Source organism: Notolepis coatsorum (genome assembly GCF_963971535.1).
Source record: "Notolepis coatsorum genome assembly, chromosome: 6".
Classification (NCBI taxonomy): domain Eukaryota; kingdom Metazoa; phylum Chordata; class Actinopteri; order Aulopiformes; family Paralepididae; genus Notolepis; species Notolepis coatsorum.
Window position 1 is genome coordinate 178551121 of NC_140170.1, and position 24066 is coordinate 178575186.

At 42.7% G+C, this 24066-nt stretch overlaps 1 protein-coding gene across 1 annotated transcript in view; it reads right to left on the reverse strand.

Moving 5' to 3' along the window:
* The window catches only part of LOC311231205 (uncharacterized protein), an 84841-nt gene that overhangs the window by 47972 nt on the left and 12803 nt on the right, over window positions 1-24066 (reverse strand). Inside the window, 3 exon segments of the mRNA XM_084317745.1 lie at window positions 3284-3352; window positions 20841-20974; window positions 23855-23970. Coding sequence (XP_084173871.1) covers window positions 3284-3352; window positions 20841-20974; window positions 23855-23970 — 319 coding nt within the window.

Sequence of the window (24066 nt, forward strand, 5' to 3'; positions counted from 1 at the left end):
CTCAGGAGGAGAGAGCGATCAGGAGGATCGTGATAGTGACTCAGGAGGAGAGAAGAGACTCAGGAGAGAGCGAGAGAGACTCAGGGGAGGAGAGAGAGAGACTCAGGAGGAGAGAGAGAGACTCAGGAGGAGAGAGAGAGACTCAGGAGGAGAGAGAGACAGAGAGAGAGACTCAGGAGGAGAGAGAGAGACTCAGGAGGAGAGAGAGACTCAGGAGGAGAGAGAGAGACTCAGGAGGAGAGGAGAGAGACTCAGGAGGAGAGAGAGAGACTCAGGAGGAGAGAGAGACTTCAGAGGAGGAGAGAGAGACTCAGGAGGAGAGAGAGAGACTCAGGAGAGAGAGAGAGACTCAGGAGGAGAGAGAGACTCAGGAGAGAGAGAGAGACTCAGGAGGAGAGAGAGACTCAGGGAGGAGAGAGAGAGACTCAGGAGAGAGAGAGAGACTCAGGAGGAGAGAGAGAGACTCAGGAGAGAGAGAGAGACTCAGGAGGAGAGAGAGAGACTCAGGAGGAGAGAGAGAGACTCGAGGAGAGAGAGAGAGACTCAGGAGAGAGAGAGAGAGAGCAGGAGGAGAGAGAGAGACTCAGGAGGAGAGAGAGACTCAGGAGGAGAGAGAGACTCAGGAGAGAGAGAGAGACTCAGAGAGAGAGAGAGACTCAGGAGGAGAGAGAGACTCAGGAGGAGAGAGAGACTCAGGAGGAGAGAGAGAGACTCAGGAGGAGAGAGACTCAGGAGGAGAGAGAGAGAGACTCAGGAGGAGAGAGAGAGACTCAGGAGGAGAGAGAGAGACTCAGGAGGAGAGAGAGACTCAGGAGGAGAGAGAGACTCAGGAGGAGAGAGAGAGAGAGACTCAGGAGGAGGAGAGAGAGACTCAGAGAGAGAGAGAGACTCAGGGAGAGAGAGAGAGAGACTCAGGAGGAGAGAGAGACTCAGAGGAGAGAGAGAGACTCAGGAGGAGAGAGAGAGACTCAGGAGGAGAGAGAGACTCAGGAGAGAGAGAGACTCAGGAGGAGGAGAGAGAGAGACTCAGGAGGAGAGAGAGAGACTCAGGAGAGAGAGAGACTCAGGAGGAGAGAGAGAGACTCAGGAGGAGAGAGAGACTCAGGAGAGAGAGAGACTCAGGAGGAGAGAGAGAGACTCAGGAGGAGAGAGAGAGACTCAGGAGGAGAGAGAGACTCAGGAGGAGAGAGAGAGACTCAGGAGGAGAGAGAGAGACTCAGGAGGAGAGAGAGAGACTCAGGAGGAGAGAGAGACTCAGGAGGAGAGAGAGACTCAGGAGGAGAGAGAGACTCAGGAGGAGAGAGAGAGACTCAGGAGGAGAGAGAGAGACTCAGGAGGAGAGAGAGAGACTCAGGAGGAGAGAGAGACTCAGGAGGAGAGAGAGACTCAGGAGGAGAGAGAGACTCAGGAGGAGAGAGAGAGACTCAGGAGGAGAGAGAGACTCAGGAGGGAGAGAGAGACTCAGGAGGAGAGAGAGAGACTCAGGAGGAGGACAGGACTGCTTCTCGTTCCCTACAGGACGCCCTCCTACAACATCACTCACCTCATTATTCTGCTTCACCCGGTCAATGTCGTGTACTGCCTGTCAATTCTGTGTATCTCAGCACAGCAGACCTTATATACTGTGTATCCTATATAGTATCCTATATACTGTGAATACACACACTGATAGCATTATATACATATTATCCACATTTGTATGTCCTATATGCTTATATCATTCTATATTACTCTCATAATATCTATATTCTTATATTTGTAAAATGATATACAACACGCATATCCAATCCTTGGACATATTGACTGGTTCCATCAAACCAGAACAATCTATGTTGATCATAGACATCCCATCCACTCTTGTATATATTGTACCTGTATATATTTTGCCTATATATATATATATATATATATATTATATATATATATATATATATATATATATATATATGTTGCCTGTATATATTTTGCCTATATATTAGGCAATATATACATTTGTCTAGTTTACTGTATACTAGATTATTTTCTTCTAGTTTAGTTATTTTACTCACAGTAAAGTCGGCAACAGACATTTCACTGCTCATTGACGGGCAGATGACTCATAAACCTATTTCATCTCTGACTGTACGAGTCATATATTTTATTGTGGTTGTGAATCACAGTTAGACAGACATAGTCTCTAACCATAGTCTTTACCAGCTTATCAACCCTGTCCACCTTATTCTGAGATGTATGTGTGTGTACATGCGTGCGTGTGTGTGTGTGTGTGTGTGTGTGTGTGTGTGTGTGTGTGTGTGTGTGTGTGTGTGTGTGTTACCTAACCTGTCCGCGTCTGTGCTTTTACCAACGCGTTCATGTTTCCGGGTTCCCGTTTTGCACTCTGATTGGCCACGCACGTTCTGGTCATGTGACATGTGCGTGCGCCCAATAGCGTGACGAGCTGTGTCTTTGCCCATTTCCGCGTCGAACAGCCTGCAAACTACCTGGCGTTCTATCGCCATGCTCTAAGACAAACTCTAACCTTAACCAACTTCGAAAGAGTGCCTAAGCTTAACCGTGGAAATAACTTGCCGTCACGCGCCCAGAAACGTGCGTGGCCAATCAGAGCTCAAAACGGGAACCCGGAAACACGAACGAGTTGGTAAAAGGAATCAGGCAACCTGTCCATGTGTCATGGAGCTGTGGGAGGTGGAGGGTACTGTACAGTGGTGTGTCAGCCCCTGCAGGCTGGAGGTGGTACTACGGGCTGCTGGGACACATTGTCCATGCGTACATGTGTGTGTGTGTGTGTGTGTGAGTGTGTGTGAGTGTGTGTGTTACCTGTCCATGTGTCATGGAGCTCTGGGAGCTGGAGGGTACGGTAGAGTGTTGTGGCGTCCCCTGCCGGCTGGAGGCGGTACTACGGGCTGCTGGGACAGATGGTCCAGTCTCAACACAGTCAAAGTTACTCTTCCAAACCATCACCTATAAAGAGGGAGGAGTTAATGGTCTTCAGACGTGTAGCAGTCCGACTCAAGGGGAGTTGAAGAGATGGTCTCTGCAGTTCACTAGAGGTCTGAGTTTCTGAAACAGCTGAGCTCTCAAGACACAGAACACATCGGTCATTTGATAAATGATCATAGAACGACAGGATTCAGGTTAGAAATGTGGCCCTTTAAAAGACCTGTGTATGGAGTTATGCGCTGTGTAAATAAATAAATTTAATCTCTCCGGAGGCTAAATAAATACCATCTTTAATAATACGAATACTCGCTTTAAAAAAAATAAAAATAAAAGTCAGACCAACCTGCTCATCAGAACCTCCGGAGGCAAAGTGTTCACCTGTCCTGGAGAACACCACACAACTAGCTGGACCCTGAGAGAGAGAGAGAGAGAGAGAGAGAGAGAGAGAGAGAGAGAGAGAGAGAGAGAGAGAGAGAGAGAGGGAGAGGGAGAGGGAGAGGGAGAGGGAGAGGGAGAGAGAGAGAGAGAGAGAGAGAGAGAGAGAGATAAGACAGAGAGAGAGAGAGAGAGAGAGAGCAAGAGAGAGCAAGAGAGAGCGAGAGAGCGAGAGAGAGAGAGAGAGAGAGAGAGAGAGAGAGAGAGAGAGAGAGAGAGAGAGAGAGAGACAGAGAGACAGACAGAGAGAGAGAGAGACAGAGAGAGAGCAAGAGAGAGCAAGAGAGAGCGAGAGAGCGAGAGAGCAAGAGAGAGAGAGAGAGAGAGAGAGAGAGAGCGAGAGAGAGACAAGACAGAGAGAGACAGAGAGAGAGAGCAAGAGAGAGAGAGACAAGACAGAGAGAGACAGAGAGAGAGAGAGCAAGAGAGAGAGAGAGGGAGAGAGAGAGAGACAAGACAGAGAGAGACAGAGAAAGAGAGAAAGAGAGAAAGAGAGAGAGGGAGAGAGAGAGAGAGAGAAATGACAGAAGAGGAACAGGCAGAGAGAGATATCCAGGTATAACATTAGGTTGTGACCAAAGTATTTTCATGGATGAACTGCATTTACAACTTATGCCTCACATTCACTCACACATTCACACAATGACAGTGGAGGTGACCATGCAAGGTGCCGACCAATATGAATGGAGGGTCTCTGAGGAGGACTCAGAGTCTAGAAAGACTCCTTTGATCTTTGTAGATCCATAATAATAAGATGACAGTAGGACTGAGGGATACGATATAACCATATTATTAGTATTTTGATGAATGAATGAATGAATGAATGAATGAATGAATGAATGAATGAATGAATGAATGACCTTTATTTATATAGCACCCTTCACAGCACAGGGTGCTTTACACTACAGCATAACATAAGAAAATCTGAAATAAATGACAACAACAACAACAACAGACAGCAGTTAAAAACAGTGAACCAAATCAAATTAAATAAAAAGAATTAAAATAAAATCATCAGTCAATAACTAAAAACGTTGTTTCTTGCCTCCCACAAGCCGGCTGCAATGTGGACTAAGTCATACATAGCACAAGTCCCCTCCGGTACTTGAGGTAACAGCAGTCGCATCTTTTCACCTGCGCAGCTCGATCTCTCAGTAGCGAGGAGTAACGCGTGGGAGGCTCACGCTGCCCCCGACACTTCCTGATTCTACTGCGCAGGCACACCAACCGACCTGTAGGAGTCGCTGTCCACAACCCCCAATCCCCACCCATCAGTTTCCCACCCCCTAATACGGCCAATGTGTATTAGTATGAACGACCAGCTAAACTGAAAGCAATGTGGAGCGCTGGGCTCGAACAGGCAAGCCCAGCGTCTCCGTCATTCGTGGCGAGCGCCTTGCCCACTACGACACGTAGCCGCCCTGTTTTTAGGTGTTTTTTAAAGGAGTTTTCAGAGGGGGCAGTTCGCAGGTCCAGGGGGAGAGCGTTCCAGAGCCTTGGTTCCGTCACCTCGAAGGCTCGATCACCCCTTGTTATAAGCCTGCACCTGGGGACCACCAGGAGGCGCTGATCGGCAGATCTGAGTGAGCGGGTTGATGGCGATAAGGATATTTTTATGTATTTGGTTTTCCAGTACAAATTACAGAGTGGTTTGGCATATTCAACATGCTGAAGCAACTTCCTGGGCAATGCCCTGTGTATCACTACTGTGCATCACTACTGTGCATCACTACTGTGTATCACTACTGCGCATCACTACTGTGTATCACTACTGTGCATCACTGTGTAGCACTACTGTGTATCACTACTGTGTATCACTACTGTGTATCACTACTGTGTATCACTACTGTGCATCACTACTGTGCATCACTACTGTGTATCACTACTGCGCATCACTACTGTGTATCACTACTGCGCATCACTACTGTGTATCACTACTGCGCATCACTACTGTGTATCACTACTGTGTATCACTACTGTGCATCACTGTGTAGCACTACTGTGCATCACTACTGTGTATCACTACTGTGTATCACTACTGCGTATCACTACTGCGTATCACTACTGTGTATCACTACTGTGTATCACTACTGTGTATCACTACTGTGTATCACTACTGTGCATCACTGTGCATCACTACTGTGTATCACTACTGTGTATCACTACTGCGTATCACTACTGCGTATCACTACTGTGTATCACTACTGTGTATCACTACTGTGTATCACTACTGTGTATCACTACTGCGTATCACTACTGTGCATCACTACTGTGCATCACTACTGTGCATCACTACTGTGCATCACTACTGTGTATCACTACTGTGCATCACTACTGTGTATCACTACTGTGTATCACTACTGTGCATCACTGTGTAGCACTACTGTGTATCACTACTGTGTATCACTACTGTGCATCACTACTGTGTATCACTACTGCGCATCACTACTGTGTATCACTACTGCGCATCACTACTGCGCATCACTACTGTGTATCACTACTGCGCATCACTACTGTGTATCACTACTGCGCATCACTACTGTGTATCACTACTGTGCATCACTGTGTAGCACTACTGTGTATCACTACTGTGTATCACTACTGTGTATCACTACTGTGTATCACTACTGTGCATCACTACTGCGTATCACTACTGCGCATCACTACTGCGTATCACTACTGCGCATCACTACTGTGTATCACTACTGCGCATCACTACTGCGTATCACTACTGTGCATCACTACTGTGCATCACTACTGTGCATCACTACTGTGTATCACTACTGTGTATCACTACTGTGTATCACTACTGTGCATCACTACTGCGTATCACTACTGCGTATCACTACTGCGTATCACTACTGTGTATCACTACTGTGTATCACTACTGTGCATCACTACTGTGTATCACTACTGTGCATCACTACTGTGCATCACTACTGCGTATCACTACTGCGTATCACTACTGAGTATCACTACTGTGTATCACTACTGTGCATCACTACTGTGCATCACTACTGCGTATCACTACTGTGTATCACTACTGTGCATCACTACTGTGTATCACTACTGTGTATCACTACTGCGTATCACTACTGCGTATCACTACTGCGTATCACTACTGCGTATCACTACTGTGTATCACTACTGTGTATCACTACTGCGTATCACTACTGCGCATCACTACTGCGTATCACTACTGTGTATCACTACTGCGTATCACTACTGTGCATCACTACTGTGTATCACTACTGCGCATCACTACTGTGTATCACTACTGCGCATCACTACTGCGTATCACTACTGCGCATCACTACTGCGTATCACTACTGTGCATCACTGTGTATCACTACTGTGTATCACTACTGTGTATCACTACTGTGTATCACTACTGTGTATCACTACTGTGTATCACTACTGTGCATCACTACTGCGTATCACTACTGCGCATCACTACTGCGTATCACTACTGCGCATCACTACTGCGTATCACTACTGCGCATCACTACTGTGCATCACTACTGTGCATCACTACTGTGCATCACTACTGTGCATCACTACTGTGCATCACTACTGTGCATCACTACTGTGTATCACTACTGTGTATCACTACTGCGCATCACTACTGCGTATCACTACTGCGTATCACTACTGCGTATCACTACTGCGTATCACTACTGTGCATCACTACTGTGCATCACTACTGTGCATCACTACTGTGCATCACTACTGTGCATCACTACTGTGTATCACTACTGCGTATCACTACTGCGTATCACTACTGCGTATCACTACTGTGTATCACTACTGTGTATCACTACTGTGCATCACTACTGCGTATCACTACTGTGTATCACTACTGTGCATCACTACTGTGTATCACTACTGTGTATCACTACTGCGTATCACTACTGCGTATCACTACTGCGTATCACTACTGTGTATCACTACTGTGTATCACTACTGTGTATCACTACTGCGCATCACTACTGCGTATCACTACTGTGTATCACTACTGTGTATCACTACTGTGCATCACTACTGTGTATCACTACTGTGCATCACTACTGTGCATCACTACTGTGCATCACTACTGTGTATCACTACTGTGCATCACTACTGTGTATCACTACTGTGTATCACTACTGTGCATCACTACTGTGTATCACTACTGTGTATCACTACTGTGCATCACTACTGTGCATCACTACTGTGCATCACTACTATGTATAACTGTGTATCACTACTGTGTATCACTACTGTGCATCACTACTGTGCATCACTACTGTGCATCACTACTGTGTATCACTACTGTGTATCACTACTGTGTATCACTACTGTGCATCACTACTATGTATAACTGTGTATCACTACTGTGCATCACTACTGTGTATCACTACTGTGCATCACTAGTGTGCATCACTACTGTGTATCACTACTGTGTATCACTACTGTGTATCACTACTGTGCATCACTACTGTGTATCACTACTGCGCATCACTACTGTGTATCACTACTGCGCATCACTACTGTGTATCACTACTGCGCATCACTACTGTGTATCACTACTGTGCATCACTGTGTAGCACTACTGTGTATCACTACTGTGTATCACTACTGTGTATCACTACTGTGCATCACTACTGCGTATCACTACTGCGCATCACTACTGCGTATCACTACTGCGCATCACTACTGTGTATCACTACTGTGCATCACTACTGTGCATCACTACTGTGCATCACTACTGTGTATCACTACTGTGTATCACTACTGTGTATCACTACTGCGCATCACTACTGCGTATCACTACTGCGTATCACTACTGCGTATCACTACTGCGTATCACTACTGCGTATCACTACTGTGCATCACTACTGTGCATCACTACTGTGTATCACTACTGCGTATCACTACTGCGTATCACTACTGCGTATCACTACTGCGTATCACTACTGCGTATCACTACTGTGTATCACTACTGTGTATCACTACTGTGCATCACTACTGCGTATCACTACTGTGTATCACTACTGTGCATCACTACTGTGCATCACTACTGCGTATCACTACTGCGTATCACTACTGCGTATCACTACTGCGTATCACTACTGCGTATCACTACTGTGTATCACTACTGCATATCACTACTGCGTATCACTACTGCGTATCACTACTGCGCATCACTACTGTGCATCACTACTGTGTATCACTACTGTGCATCACTACTGTGCATCACTACTGTGCATCACTACTGTGCATCACTACTGTGTATCACTACTGTGCATCACTACTGTGTATCACTACTGTGTATCACTACTGTGCATCACTACTGTGCATCACTACTGTGTATCACTACTGTGCATCACTACTGTGCATCACTACTATGTATAACTGTGTATCACTACTGTGCATCACTACTGTGCATCACTACTGTGCATCACTACTGTGCATCACTACTGTGTATCACTACTGTGTATCACTACTGTGTATCACTACTGTGCATCACTACTATGTATAACTGTGTATCACTACTGTGCATCACTACTGTGTATCACTACTGTGCATCACTACTGTGCATCACTACTGTGCATCACTACTGTGTATCACTACTGTGCATCACTACTGTGCATCACTACTGTGCATCACTACTGTGTATCACTACTGCGCATCACTACTGTGTATCACTACTGCGCATCACTACTGTGTATCACTACTGTGTATCACTACTGCGTATCACTACTGTGTATCACTACTGTGTATCACTGTGTGTGGCCTGGTCTGGAGAAACAGACATGGTTGCTATGACAACGAGACGATGGTCTGATAAGACAGCATGTTCTGTTTCTGGTGTGACTAAGGCCTGCTGCTAACCTGCTGATACACACACACACACACACACACAAATACTAACATACACTGTGACATTTAGTCATCAATGATGATTGATTGAAAACTTTGCAGATTGCAGAAGGGGTACAATACAGTACAGCTCAATACTAACAACTGCTCAGAGGATGAAGACCAGAAAAATACTTTCGTCTTGTTTATATAAGGGTCCTCCATTTTCAATTCATCAAGACATTTATGACGTACAAATATACGGTACTGTGTAAGAAAAAGAGATCATAAAGAAAAATATACATCAGAAGGGGAAGAAACTGTACATTGGAGGGGGTTGGGTGGGTGGGGGATTTTGACATTTACCGGGGCCAGTTTCTAATTGCAGCCACCCGTAGGTGCTCTTTGAGAGCGGTTTTGAAGGAGGGTAGGTATTCACATTCCTTTACGGCTGTGGGTAGGGCGTTCCACATTATTGTGGCATAATTGCTAAACGTGTTTAGTCCCTTGTTTGAGACAAATCTGGGTTTAACATGATTTGTTGAGCTTCCTCTGGTGTAGTGGTTGTGGTATTCACTGACCTTTGGGAAGTATTTCGACAGGTACATGGGTACCTTAGTGGTGTAGTGTATCTTGTAGACCTGGCCCATTGCAAGTTGCTGTACTATGTCGTCTACTCTAAGCCATCCTAGATTGTCAAAGTGGGCAGGGGTGAGGTGGGTTTTAGGAGTAAGGCCAAGCAGTAGTCTGACCAGTTTGTTTTGTGATGTTTGTAATCTTGTTTTTAGCGCCTTTGAGGTGCTTTGGTACCATGAGGTGCAAGCATAGTCGTAGTACCCTTGAATGAGTGCTCCTGCCAGAGTCTTCAGGGTATTCTTGTTTACCAGAGAGGAGATCCGGTACAAGAATCGAGTTCGTTGGTTGACTTTTTTTTATTACATTGGATGCCATTTTGTCACAGGAAAGATTTGCCTCTAGGTTGGAACCCAGGTAGCTAATTTCATCTTTCCTTGTGACAATATTGTCACCCACTGTAACTGAGAAGCCGTCGGTCCCGCTAAACGTTTGTTGCGTTGGAATACAGCTACCATCGTGTTATTCCAAAAGATTAAAACAATGGTTCGTGTTTGTACGTTTACAGATTGTGCCAGCAACGCATGGGCATTCGTGTAGCATTCATAGACCATTGATACGGATGGACACACTGACGTCGTGGCTCGCTTGTGCTACATGGACTCAAACACTCTGACTGTACTGTTACTGTTACAGGAGTGCTGCTGCGGTGCAGACAGAGTGCAGGTAATGTAACATTAATGATCACAGACAGAGTGGAGGTAATGTAACATTAATGATCACAGACAGAGTGGAGGTAATGTAACATTAATGATCACAGACAGAGTGGAGGTAATGTAACATTAATTATTACAGACAGAGTGGAGGTAATGTAACATTAATGATCACAGACAGAGTGGAGGTAATGTAACATTAATGATCACAGACAGAGTGGAGGTAATGTAACATTAATTATTACAGACAGAGTGGAGGTAATGTAACATTAATGATCACAGACAGAGTGGAGGTAATGTAACATTAATGATCACAGACAGAGTGGAGGTAATGTAACATTAATGATCACAGACAGAGTGGAGGTAATGCAACATTAATGATCACAGACAGAGTGGAGGTAATGTAACATTAATGATCACAGACAGAGTGGAGGTAATGTAACATTAATTATTACAGACAGAGTGGAGGTAATGTAACATTAATGATCACAGACAGAGTGGAGGTAATGTAACATTAATGATCACAGACAGAGTGGAGGTAATGTAACATTCATTATTACAGAGAGGAGGTAATGTAACATTAATTATTACAGAGTGGAGGTAATGTAACATTAATGATCACAGACAGAGTGGAGGTAATGTAACATTAATGATCACAGACAGAGTGGAGGTAATGTAACATTAATGATCACAGACAGAGTGGAGGTAATGTAACATTAATTATTACAGAGTGGAGGTAATGTAACATTAATGATCACAGACAGAGTGGAGGTAATGTAACATTCATTATTACAGACAGAGTGGAGGTAATGTAACATTAATGATCACAGACAGAGTGGAGGTAATGTAACATTAATGATCACAGACAGAGTGGAGGTAATGTAACATTAATGATCACAGACAGAGTGGAGGTAATGTAACATTAATTATTACAGAGTGGAGGTAATGTAACATTAATGATCACAGACATAGTGGAGGTAATGTAACATTAATGATCATAGACAGAGTGGAGGTAATGTAACATTAATGATCACAGACAGAGTGGAGGTAATGCAACATTAATGATCACAGACAGAGTGGAGGTAATGTAACATTAATGATCACAGACAGAGTGGAGGTAATGTAACATTAATTATTACAGAGTGGAGGTAATGTAACATTAATGATCACAGACAGAGTGGAGGTAATGTAACATTAATGATCACAGACAGAGTGGAGGTAATGCAACATTAATGATCACAGACAGAGTGGAGGTAATGTAACATTAATGATCACAGACAGAGTAGAGGTAATGCAACATTAATGATCACAGACAGAGTGGAGGTAATGTAACATTAATTATTACAGACAGAGTGGAGGTAATGTAACATTAATTATTACAGAGTGGAGGTAATGTAACATTAATGATCACAGACAGAGTGGAGGTAATGTAACATTAATGATCACAGACAGAGTGGAGGTAATGCAACATTCATTATTACAGACAGAGTGGAGGTAATGTAACATTAATGATCACAGACAGAGTGGAGGTAATGTAACATTAATGATCACAGACAGAGTGGAGGTAATGTAACATTAATGATCACAGACAGAGTGGAGGTAATGTAACATTAATTATTACAGAGTGGAGGTAATGTAACATTAATGATCACAGACATAGTGGAGGTAATGTAACATTAATGATCATAGACAGAGTGGAGGTAATGTAACATTAATGATCACAGACAGAGTGGAGGTAATGCAACATTAATGATCACAGACAGAGTGGAGGTAATGTAACATTAATGATCACAGACAGAGTGGAGGTAATGTAACATTAATTATTACAGAGTGGAGGTAATGTAACATTAATGATCACAGACAGAGTGGAGGTAATGTAACATTAATGATCACAGACAGAGTGGAGGTAATGCAACATTAATGATCACAGACAGAGTGGAGGTAATGTAACATTAATGATCACAGACAGAGTAGAGGTAATGCAACATTAATGATCACAGACAGAGTGGAGGTAATGTAACATTAATTATTACAGACAGAGTGGAGGTAATGTAACATTAATTATTACAGAGAGGAGGTAATGTAACATTAATTATTACAGACAGAGTGGAGGTAATGTAACATTAATTATTACAGAGTGGAGGTAATGTAACATTAATGATCACAGACAGAGTGGAGGTAATGTAACATTAATTATTACAGAGTGGAGGTAATGTAACATTAATGATCACAGACAGAGTGGAGGTAATGTAACATTAATGATCACAGACAGAGTGGAGGTAATGTAACATTAATTATTACAGACAGAGTGGAGGTAATGTAACATTAATTATTACAGAGTGGAGGTAATGTAACATTAATGATCACAGACAGAGTGAAGGTAATGTAACATTAATGATCACAGACAGAGTGGAGGTAATGTAACATTAATGATCACAGACAGAGTGGAGGTAATGTAACAGTAATGATCACAGACAGAGTGGAGGTAATGTAACATTAATTATCACAGACAGAGTGGAGGTAATGTAACATTAATTATTACAGACAGAGTGGAGGTAATGTAACATTAATTATTACAGACAGAGTGGAGGTAATGTAACATTAATGATCACAGACAGAGTGGAGGTAATGTAACATTAATGATCACAGACAGAGTGGAGGTAATGTAACATTAATGATCACAGACAGAGTGGAGGTAATGTAACATTAATTATTACAGAGTGGAGGTAATGCAACATTAATGATCACAGACAGAGTGGAGGTAATGTAACATTAATTATCACAGACAGAGTGGAGGTAATGTAACATTAATGATCACAGACAGAGTGGGGTAATGTAACATTAATTATTACAGAGTGGAGGTAATGTAACATTAATGATCACAGACAGAGTGGAGGTAATGTAACATTAATTATTACAGAGTGGAGGTAATGTAACATTAATTATTACAGACAGAGTGGAGGTAATGTAACATTAATTATTACAGACAGAGTGGAGGTAATGTAACATTAATGATCACAGACAGAGTGGAGGTAATGTAACATTAATGATCACAGACAGAGTGGAGGTAATGTAACATTAATGATCAAAGACAGAGTGGAGGTAATGTAACATTAATGATCACAGACAGAGTGGAGGTAATGTAACATTAATTATTACAGAGTGGAGGTAATGTAACATTAATTATTACAGACAGAGTGGAGGTAATGTAACATTAATGATCACAGACAGAGTGGAGGTAATGTAACATTAATGATCACAGACAGAGTGGAGGTAATGTAACATTAATTATTACAGACAGAGTGGAGGTAATGTAACATTAATTATTACAGACAGAGTGGAGGTAATGTAACATTAATTATTACAGAGTGGAGGTAATGTAACATTAATTATTACAGAGTGGAGGTAATGTAACATTAATGATCACAGACAGAGTGGAGGTAATGTAACATTAATTATTACAGACAGAGTGGAGGTAATGTAACATTAATTATTACAGACAGAGTGGAGGTAATGTAACATTAATTATTACAGACAGAGTGGAGGTAATGTAACATTAATGATCACAGACAGAGTGGAGGTAATGTAACATTAATGATCACAGACAGAGTGGAGGTAATGTAACATTAATGATCACAGACAGAGTGGAGGTAATGCAACATTAATGATCACAGACAGAGTGGAGGTAATGTAACATTAATGATCACAGACAGAGTAGAGGTAATGCAACATTAATGATCACAGACAGAGTGGAGGTAATGTAACATTAATTATTACAGACAGAGTGGAGGTAATGTAACATTAATTATTACAGAGAGGAGGTCATGTAACATTAATTATTACAGACAGAGTGGAGGTAATGTAACATTAATTATTACAGAGTGGAGGTAATGTAACATTAATGATCACAGACAGAGTGGAGGTAATGTAACATTAATGATCACAGACAGAGTGGAGGTAATGTAACATTAATGATCACAGACAGAGTGGAGGTAATGTAACATTAATGATCACAGACAGAGTGGAGGTAATGTAACATTAATGATCACAGACAGAGTGGAGGTAATGTAACATTAATTATTACAGAGTGGAGGTAATGTAACATTAATGATCACAGACAGAGTGGAGGTAATGTAACATTAATGATCACAGACAGAGTGGAGGTAATGTAACATTAATGATCACAGACAGAGTGGAGGTAATGTAACATTAATTATCACAGACAGAGTGGAGGTAATGTAACATTAATTATTACAGACAGAGTGGAGGTCATGTAACATTAATTATTACAGACAGAGTGGAGGTAATGTAACATTAATGATCACAGACAGAGTGGAGGTAATGTAACATTAATGATCACAGACAGAGTGGAGGTAATGTAACATTAATTATTACAGAGTGGAGGTAATGTAACATTAATGATCACAGACAGAGTGGAGGTAATGTAACATTAATTATTACAGAGTGGAGGTAATGTAACATTAATTATTACAGAGTGGAGGTAATGTAACATTAATTATTACAGACAGAGTGGAGGTAATGTAACATTAATTATTACAGACAGAGTGGAGGTAATGTAACATTAATGATCACAGACAGAGTGGAGGTAATGTAACATTAATGATCACAGACAGAGTGGAGGTAATGTAACATTAATGATCACAGACAGAGTGGAGGTAATGTAACATTAATGATCACAGACAGAGTGGAGGTAATGTAACATTAATTATTACAGAGTGGAGGTAATGTAACATTAATTATTACAGAGTGGAGGTAATGCAACATTAATGATCACAGACAGAGTGGAGGTAATGCAACATTAATGATCACAGACAGAGTGGAGGTAATGTAACATTAATGATCACAGACAGAGTGGAGGTAATGCAACATTAATGATCACAGACAGAGTGGAGGTAATGCAACATTAATGATCACAGACGGAGGTAATGTAACATTAATGATCACAGACAGAGTGGAGGTAATGCAACATTAATGATCACAGACAGAGTGGAGGTAATGCAACATTAATGATCACAGACAGAGTGGAGGTAATGTAACATTAATGATCACAGACGGAGGTAATGTAACATTAATGATCACAGACAGAGTGGAGGTAATGCAACATTAATGATCACAGACAGAGTGGAGGTAATGTAACATTAATCATCAGTATTGATACGGACGGACGTGCTGAAGTCGTGGCTATAACTGTTACTTGTGCAAAAGGGACCACCGCCGCTTCACGAGTGGAAAGAGCCGCCGCGGTGCAGACAGAGTGGAGGAACTGTAACTTTAATTAATCCTGATACACACAAACGGTAAACAGAACCGGAAACACCCCCAAATACCCACATACTGTACAACCTCCGTCTCTCACACACAGAGTGAACAGATGGGGATATCTCCCATCTCTCAGTGTGGCTACCAGAGGCAATTATCACTCTGAGTGTTGCCAATGGCAACAGATTGGTGGAGTCACCACTGGGCCAACAAGAGAGAGGGACAGAGAGAGGGATGTAAATGTATGTTTCCCATGTCAATAGAGAGATAGAGATAGAAGAATATAGAGAGAGAAAGAGGGACAGAGAGAGAGGGGAGAGAGAGAGAGAGAGAGAGAGAGAGAGAGAGAGAGAGAGAGAGAGAGACAGGAGAGAAATGTAAATGTATGTCTCCCATAAAGCCCCTTTGAATGTAATTTAATTGAGAGAGAAGAGAGAGGGGAGAGAGAGAGAAAGAGGGACAGAGAGAGAGAGGGGAGAGAGAAGAGAGGGAGAGAGACAGACCGACGGAGAGAGAGAGAGGAGAGAAGTTTGACTTTTCTTTTAAACATCTCCAGGATGAGTCACTGTGAGTGGGCCACACACCGCTCTCCCGACTGCTACTAAAATAAACCACACAAACACACACACCCCTAACAAACACACGTAAAACACCTCACACAGAGACACGCACACAAATCATATGACAAATGCACATACATACAAAACAAATACACAACAGACATTACATACACGAAAATACACACGGAAAACTAAGCATCACACACAAAGGACATGAAAGAAACATTACACACAGACACACACAAACACTACACACTCACAATAGCACACACATACTGTGAGCACCCCCACACAGTATATAGTTTTGTCCCAAATACCTTTTGTTGCTTCACAGCTTCTGCATTATTATAATATTCTAAGCTTCGCTATGACAACAGGGGGGGTACTGTGTGTGTGTGTGTGTGTGTGTGACCTGGTGTCCATACAGGGTGTGTGTGTGTGTGTGTGTGTTACCTGGTGTCCATACAGGGTGTGTGTGTGTGTGTGTGTGTGTGTGTGTGTGTGTGTGTGTGTGTTACCTGGTGTCCATACAGGGTGTGTGTGTGTGTGTGTGTGTACCTTCGTTTTTAATAATACAAAATAATATTAAAACAAATGTTTAAAAAAAAGAAAATTATTCTTTAAAAAAATATATATATATCCTCAAACTAAATCCTCAATTTGAATAAAGTGATTAAATGAGTCTTTTCTTTTTATTAAATCAACTTTCTTTAATGAATATAACTCATCAGTTTATTTTAATACTATTGTAGCCTATTAGTGATTAGTGACGAGTGTAGCCTAATCTTTATCTGCAACTGTGAAGAAAAACCCCATTGGTTTAAACAGAATGAATAAACACAAAATTTTATTAAAGGGGACATGTCTTGCTATTCCTTTCACTATTTGGGCAACTTTACACAATTCCTGTGAGTCTATGGAACACATCTGTAAAGTTTTTTTCAAAAAAAAATCATTGTTTTGTATGTCTAATGAAGTACTGTAGAGCAGCATTTTTCCACTTCAAGATTTCAAGCTGTTTTGGGCTGAGCTCCGCCCATAAGCGCTTTGAGTGACAGTAACCCACAGTCTGCACTGGCAGACACAGAGAGATATAGAGATTGAGGGGGATACTAATTAATTTCGCCGCGGGGGGCATAATCCCACGGGACAACATTGGTCACTTGTTTCAAATGACAATATATACCCCTGTGACTATTATTGCACGGATCGAAATACGGGCATGCGCAAGGATATTTTGACAGTGATATGAGAGTGCTCCCGACTGCGGGGGAGAAGCTCCTTCCCTGTGAGTGTGTAAATGCTGTCCCTCTCTCTCTATCTCTCTCTCCCTCTCTCTCTCTCTCACTCGTTCTCTGCTGTCTCTGTCGGCACCCGTGCACGTCAACCCGTTTGAGGAAGTAATTCCACTCGCTCTGTTGTTGAGCGAATTGTTGATTGTGGGCGGTGACTACAACCAGTGCCTTACTCACGTCAGCAAAACAGTAAAATCAGAATGACTTAGTTGAGTGAGGGAGGATCTCGTGAACTCGAGACTAGACTGATGAGCCAAAATGAGAATTAGAGACACAGACCCCAATCACCCCATTGATACAAACCCCCATTGCTAGAAAACAATGATAAACGCTGGAAAAGGCAATTTATAAGACGGGGGACGTTTAAAAATAAAAAATTCGAATGCCAACGTAACGAACGAAGGTTCGAACGTTCGGGCTCAGCCCTAGTGTGTGTGTGTGTTACCTGGTGTCCATGCAGGGTGTGTGTGTGTGTGTGTGTGTGTGTGTGTGTGTGTGTGTGTGTGTGTGTGTGTGTGAACAACAAGTGAGTGAAATTATCTCTGATTACTCAACCAGATTAGATTTAATTGATTCATCGCCCCTGCCACTCATCATGAAGCTTGAAGCAGTCAGACAGATAGCCCTGGTCAAAGTTCAACACCTATTCTCAAATGTACATATTCCTCGCAAATTTCTTTGTGAGATGAACAATAAAACCGTACAGATGGTGAGACAATGGACTGGACTGAACACTCACTCAACACGGGACATCATATTATTCCATACCATGCGGAGGGGCGGTCTGGGTGTTCCCAACTTTGAATGGACGTACATTGCCACGAGACTCAGTCATCTTCTCAACATGCTGAACAGTGACGACCAGCACGTCAGAGAGCAGGCCAGAGCCTCTCTGTTCTTAGACCTGTAGAGACGCAAGGACCCCCTGGCGTGTGGGTCGGATCCAAACTTCCTGGGCTACAAGAAGAAAGCAAGTGGAAAGCTGGACAGCCGCGCCCCCGGATTCGGGGTGTGGTCTGACTGGCCAGACCTGAATGACCTATGCGGCTGGTCCAACGTGGCCCTGGAGTGGGTGGGGCCAGACTCAGACGCTGTTAATGTTTCTGAGGAGATCATCTCTGACCCTACCATCTCCGTGAAGGCCACCATTGACATCTGTGGAACGTGGCATGAACTGCCACTTACCAATGCCCGTGGCCATCTCATGTCGGCACAACAACAACGCCAACGTCAACACTGGACTGAGCTTAAACTGCAAGGGAAGCTTGCCTGTCTCCCTGCCTCTGACCACTCTGTCTCGCACGCAGTTTTTACAAATGTAGCTATAGATGAGAGCATCATCATTTTCACTTTAGAAGCTAGGCTACAGGTTTTACCATCGAAGCTCAACCTTTCCATCTGGTTCCCTGGCAGCCATAGCCCACACTGCATACACCATGGTCACGAACAGACAACAGAAACCATGTCTCACATACTCAATGGCTGTCATGCATACAAAGGGCTCTACATTTGTAGGCATGATAGGATCGTGGATCTGATTGCAGACAGTGTCAGTTCCACACTCGGGTCACCTGCAACATATAAGCTGTATAAGCACACCAGTGTGAAGCCATATATGCTCAATCTGTGTAGGGACAATTCACTGTTCTCTGATATTTCAGCAAACACCCCGATGTTGTTGTTGTTAATGAGAATAACAGAGAGGTTCTCATCCTAGAAGTTGGCTTCACGTTTGACTACAGTCTAGACTAAAGGAAGTATCAACTGTTAGAGCAGCATACCATATCACAACTCGGCTACAACTGTAAACTTTTAGTCTTCATATTTGGAAGCCTGGGTCATGTCCATAAGTTGGGTGTTAGAGGCCTTCAGATGGCCGGTCTTCCGAAGAGAAGAGCCAAACAATTAGCAAGATATTGCTCAGTGTCAGCAATTACTGGCAGCCGCGCAATTTGGAGAAGACGCTGCTATCTGTATCCATGAGCTGTGTGTTGATTGTCAGGTTCATCATCCATGTGTGTGTGTGTGTAACTTTGGTTGCCATTGTCAATTTGGGCACGAATGTATCAGAATAACCCACAATGTACAAGTGCACTGATAATATTTGTGTCCTTTAAACATTGTCTTTATGTGGACATAAATAAAGATTCTAAATGTGTGTGTGTGTGTGTGTGTGTGTTGTGTGTGTGTGTGTGGTGTGTGTGTGTGTGTGTGGTGGTGTGTGTGTATGTGTATGTGTGTGGTGTGTGGTGTGGTGTGGTGTGTGTGCGTGTGCGTGTGCGTGTGTGCGTGTGCGTGTGTGGTGGTGTGTGTGTGTGTGTGTGTGTGGTGGTGTGTGTGTGTGTGTGTGTGTGTGTGTGTGTGTGTGTGTGTGTGTGTGTGTGTGTGTGTGTGTGTGTGTGTGTGACCTGGTGTCCATGCAGGGTGTGTGTGGTGTGTGTGTGTGTGTGTGTGTGTGTGTGTGTGTGTGTGTGTGTGACCTGGTGTCCATGCAGGGTGTGTGTGTGTGTGTGTGTGTGTGTGTGTGTGTGTGACCTGGTGTCCATGCAGGGTGTGTGTGGTGTGTGTGTGTGTGTGTGTGTGTGTGTGTGTGTGTGTGACCTGGTGTCCATGCAGGGTGTGTGGTGTGTGTGTGTGTGTGTGTGTGTGTGTGTGTGTGTGTGTGACCTGGTGTCCATGCAGGTGTGTGTGTGTGTGTGTGTGTGTGTGTGTGTGTGTGTGTGTGTGTGTGTGTGTGTGTGTGTGTGTGTGTGTGTGTGTGTCACCTGGTGTCCATGCAGGGTGTGTGTGGTGTGTGTGTGTGTGTGTGTGTGTGTGTGTGTGTGTGTGTGTGTGTGTGTGACCTGGTGTCCATGCAGGGTGTGTGTGGTGTGTGTGTGTGTGTGTGTGTGTGTGTGTGTGTGTGTGTGTGTGTGTGTGACCTGGTGTCCATGCAGGGTGTGTGGTGTGTGTGTGTGTGTGTGTGTGTGTGTGTGTGTGTGTGTGTGTGTGTGTGTGTGTGTGTGTGTGTGTGTGTGTGTGTGTGTGTGTGTGTGTGTGTCACCTGGTGTCCATGCAGGGTGTGTGGTGTGTGTGTGTGTGTGTGTGTGTGTGTGTGTGTGTGTGTGTGTGTGTGTGTGTGTGTGTGTGTGTGTGTGTGTGTGTGTGTGTGTGTGTGTGTGTGTGTGTGTGTGTGTGTGTGTGTGTGTGTGTGTGTGTGTCACCTGGTGTCCATGCAGGGTGTAGAGCAGTTTCCCCTCCAGAACATCCAGGACTCTGAGGGTGGAGTCGTTAGAGGCGCTGAGCAGGAAGCTTCCGTTGGGATGAAACGACACGCCGTTCACTACACTGCTGTGGACTGGAGAACACACACATATATATATATATATATATACACAATTAGTATGAAACAATATGTTTACTACACTGCTGTGGACTGGAATACACACAGATATATATTAGGGATGCTCGATATTGGCTTTTTTACCGATACCGATATTCCGATATTGTCCAACTCTTAATTTCCGATACCGATATCAACCGATACCGATATATGCAGGGTTCCCCACCCCAAAAAATGGAATAATTTCACGTAACTAATAATTTCACTGGATATATATATAACAAATATTGTTATTGTTTTTTTTTTTTTTTAAACCGATACCGATATTTTCCGATATCACATTTTACTGCCGATATCGGCCGATAATATCGGTCGGCCGATAATATCGGACATCCCTAATATATATATACACAATTAGTATGAAACAATATGTTTACTACACTGCTATGGACTGCAATACACACAGATATATATATATATACATATATACACATTTAGTATGAAACTATATGTTTTCTACACTGCTATGGACTGGAATACACACAGATATATATACATATATACACATTTAGTATGAAACCATATGTTTACTACTATGGACTCGAATAATACATACACATCTATATACACAATTAGTATGAAACAGCTAACAGTGTCAGTTATTTACCCTGGTAACAGTCAGTTATTTACCCTGGTAACAGTGTCAGTTATTTACCCTGGTAACAGTCAGTTATTTACCCTGGTAACAGTGTCAGTTATTTACCCTGGTAACAGTCAGTTATTTACCCTGGTAACAGTGTCAGTTATTTACCCTGGTAACAGTGTCAGTTATCTACCCTGGTAACAGTCAGTTATTTACCCTGGTAACAGTGTCAGTTATTTACCCTGGTAACAGTGTCAATTATTTACCCTGGTAACAGTGTCAGTTATTTACCCTGGTAACAGTCAGTTATTTACCCTGGTAACCGTGTCAGTTATTTACCCTGGTAACAGTGTCAGTTATTTACCCTGGTAACAGTCAGTTATTTACCCTGGTAACCGTGTCAGTTATTTACCCTGGTAACAGTGTCAGTTATTTACCCTGGTAACAGTCAGTTATTTACCCTGGTAACCGTGTCAGTTATTTACCCTGGTAACAGTGTCAGTTATTTACCCTGGTAACAGTCAGTTATTTACCCTGGTAACAGTCAGTTATTTACCCTGGTAACCGTGTCAGTTATTTACCCTGGTAACAGTCAGTGGTAACAGTCAGTTATTTACCCTGGTAACCGTGTCAGTTATTTACCCTGGTAACAGTCAGTTATTTACCCTGGTAACAGTGTCAGTTATTTACCCTGGTAACAGTCAGTTATTTACCCTGGTAACCGTGTCAGTTATTTACCCTGGTAACAGTCAGTGGTAACAGTCAGTTATTTACCCTGGTAACAGTCAGTTATTTACCCTGGTAACCGTGTCAGTTATTTACCCTGGTAACAGTCAGTGGTAACAGTCAGTTATTTACCCTGGTAACAGTGTCAGTTATTTACCCTGGTAACAGTGTCAGTTATTTACCCTGGTAACAGTCAGTTATTTACCCTGGTAACAGTGTCAGTTATTTACCCTGGTAACAGTTAGTTATTTACCCTGGTAACAGTGTCAGTTATTTACCCTGGTAACAGTGTCAGTTATTTAACCTGGTAACAGTGTCAGTTATTTACCCTGGTAACAGTGTGAGTTATTTACCCTGGTAACAGTCAGTTATTTACCCTGGTAACAGTGTGTTATTTACCCTGGTAACAGTGTGTTATTTACCCTGGTAACAGTCAGTTATTTACCCTGGTAACAGTGTCAGTTATTTACCCTGGTAACAGTTAGTTATTTACCCTGGTAACAGTTAGTTATTTACCCTGGTAACAGTGTGTTATTTACCCTGGTAACAGTCAGTTATTTACCCTGGTAACAGTGTCAGTTATTTACCCTGGTAACAGTGTCAGTTATTTACCCTGGTAACAGTGTCAGTTATTTACCCTGGTAACAGTGTGTTATTTACCCTGGTAACAGTCAGTTATTCACCCTGGTAACAGTCAGTTATTTACCCTGGTAACAGTGTCAGTTATTTACCCTGGTAACAGTTAGTTATTTACCCTGGTAACAGTGTGTTATTTACCCTGGTAACAGTCAGTTGTTTACCCTGGTAACAGTCAGTTATTTACCCTGGTAACAGTCAGTTATTTACCCTGGTAACAGTCAGTTATTTACCCTGGTAACAGTCAGTTATTTACCCTGGTAACAGTCAGTTATTTACCCTGGTAACAGTCAGTTATTTACCCTGGTAACAGTGTCAGTTATTTACCCTGGTAACAGTGTTAGTTATTTACCCTGGTAACAGTCAGTTATTTACCCTGGTAACAGTCAGTTATTTACCCTGGTAACAGTGTCAGTTATTTACCCTGGTAACAGTGTCAGTTATTTACCCTGGTAACAGTGTGAGTTATTTACCCTGGTAACAGTCAGTTATTTACCCTGGTAACAGTGTTGAGTTATTTACCCTGGTAACAGTCAGTTATTTACCCTGGTAACAGTTAGTTATTTACCCTGGTAACAGTCAGTTATTTACCCTGGTAACAGTCAGTTATTTACCCTGGTAACAGTGTGTTATTTACCCTGGTAACAGTCAGTTATTTACCCTGGTAACAGTCAGTTATTTACCCTGGTAACAGTCAGTTATTTACCCTGGTAACAGTGTGTTATTTACCCTGGTAACAGTCAGTTATTTACCCTGGTAACAGTCAGTTATTTACCCTGGTAACAGTCAGTTATTTACCCTGGTAACAGTCAGTTATTTACCCTGGTAACAGTCAGTTATTTACCCTGGTAACAGTCAGTTATTTACCCTGGTAACAGTCAGTTATTTACCCTGGTAGTGCTGCAGCAGCTTGTGCGAGCGGAGGTCCCAGACCTTGACAGTGTTGTCAGTACAGGCTGCCGCCACACAGGTCCCAGTGGGATGGAAGTCCACACTGTTCACATACCTGGGAACACAAATACTCCTTTAACACGTCCTAATACCTGGGAACACAAATACTCCTTTAACACGTCCTAATACCTGGGAACACACAGATAAACAA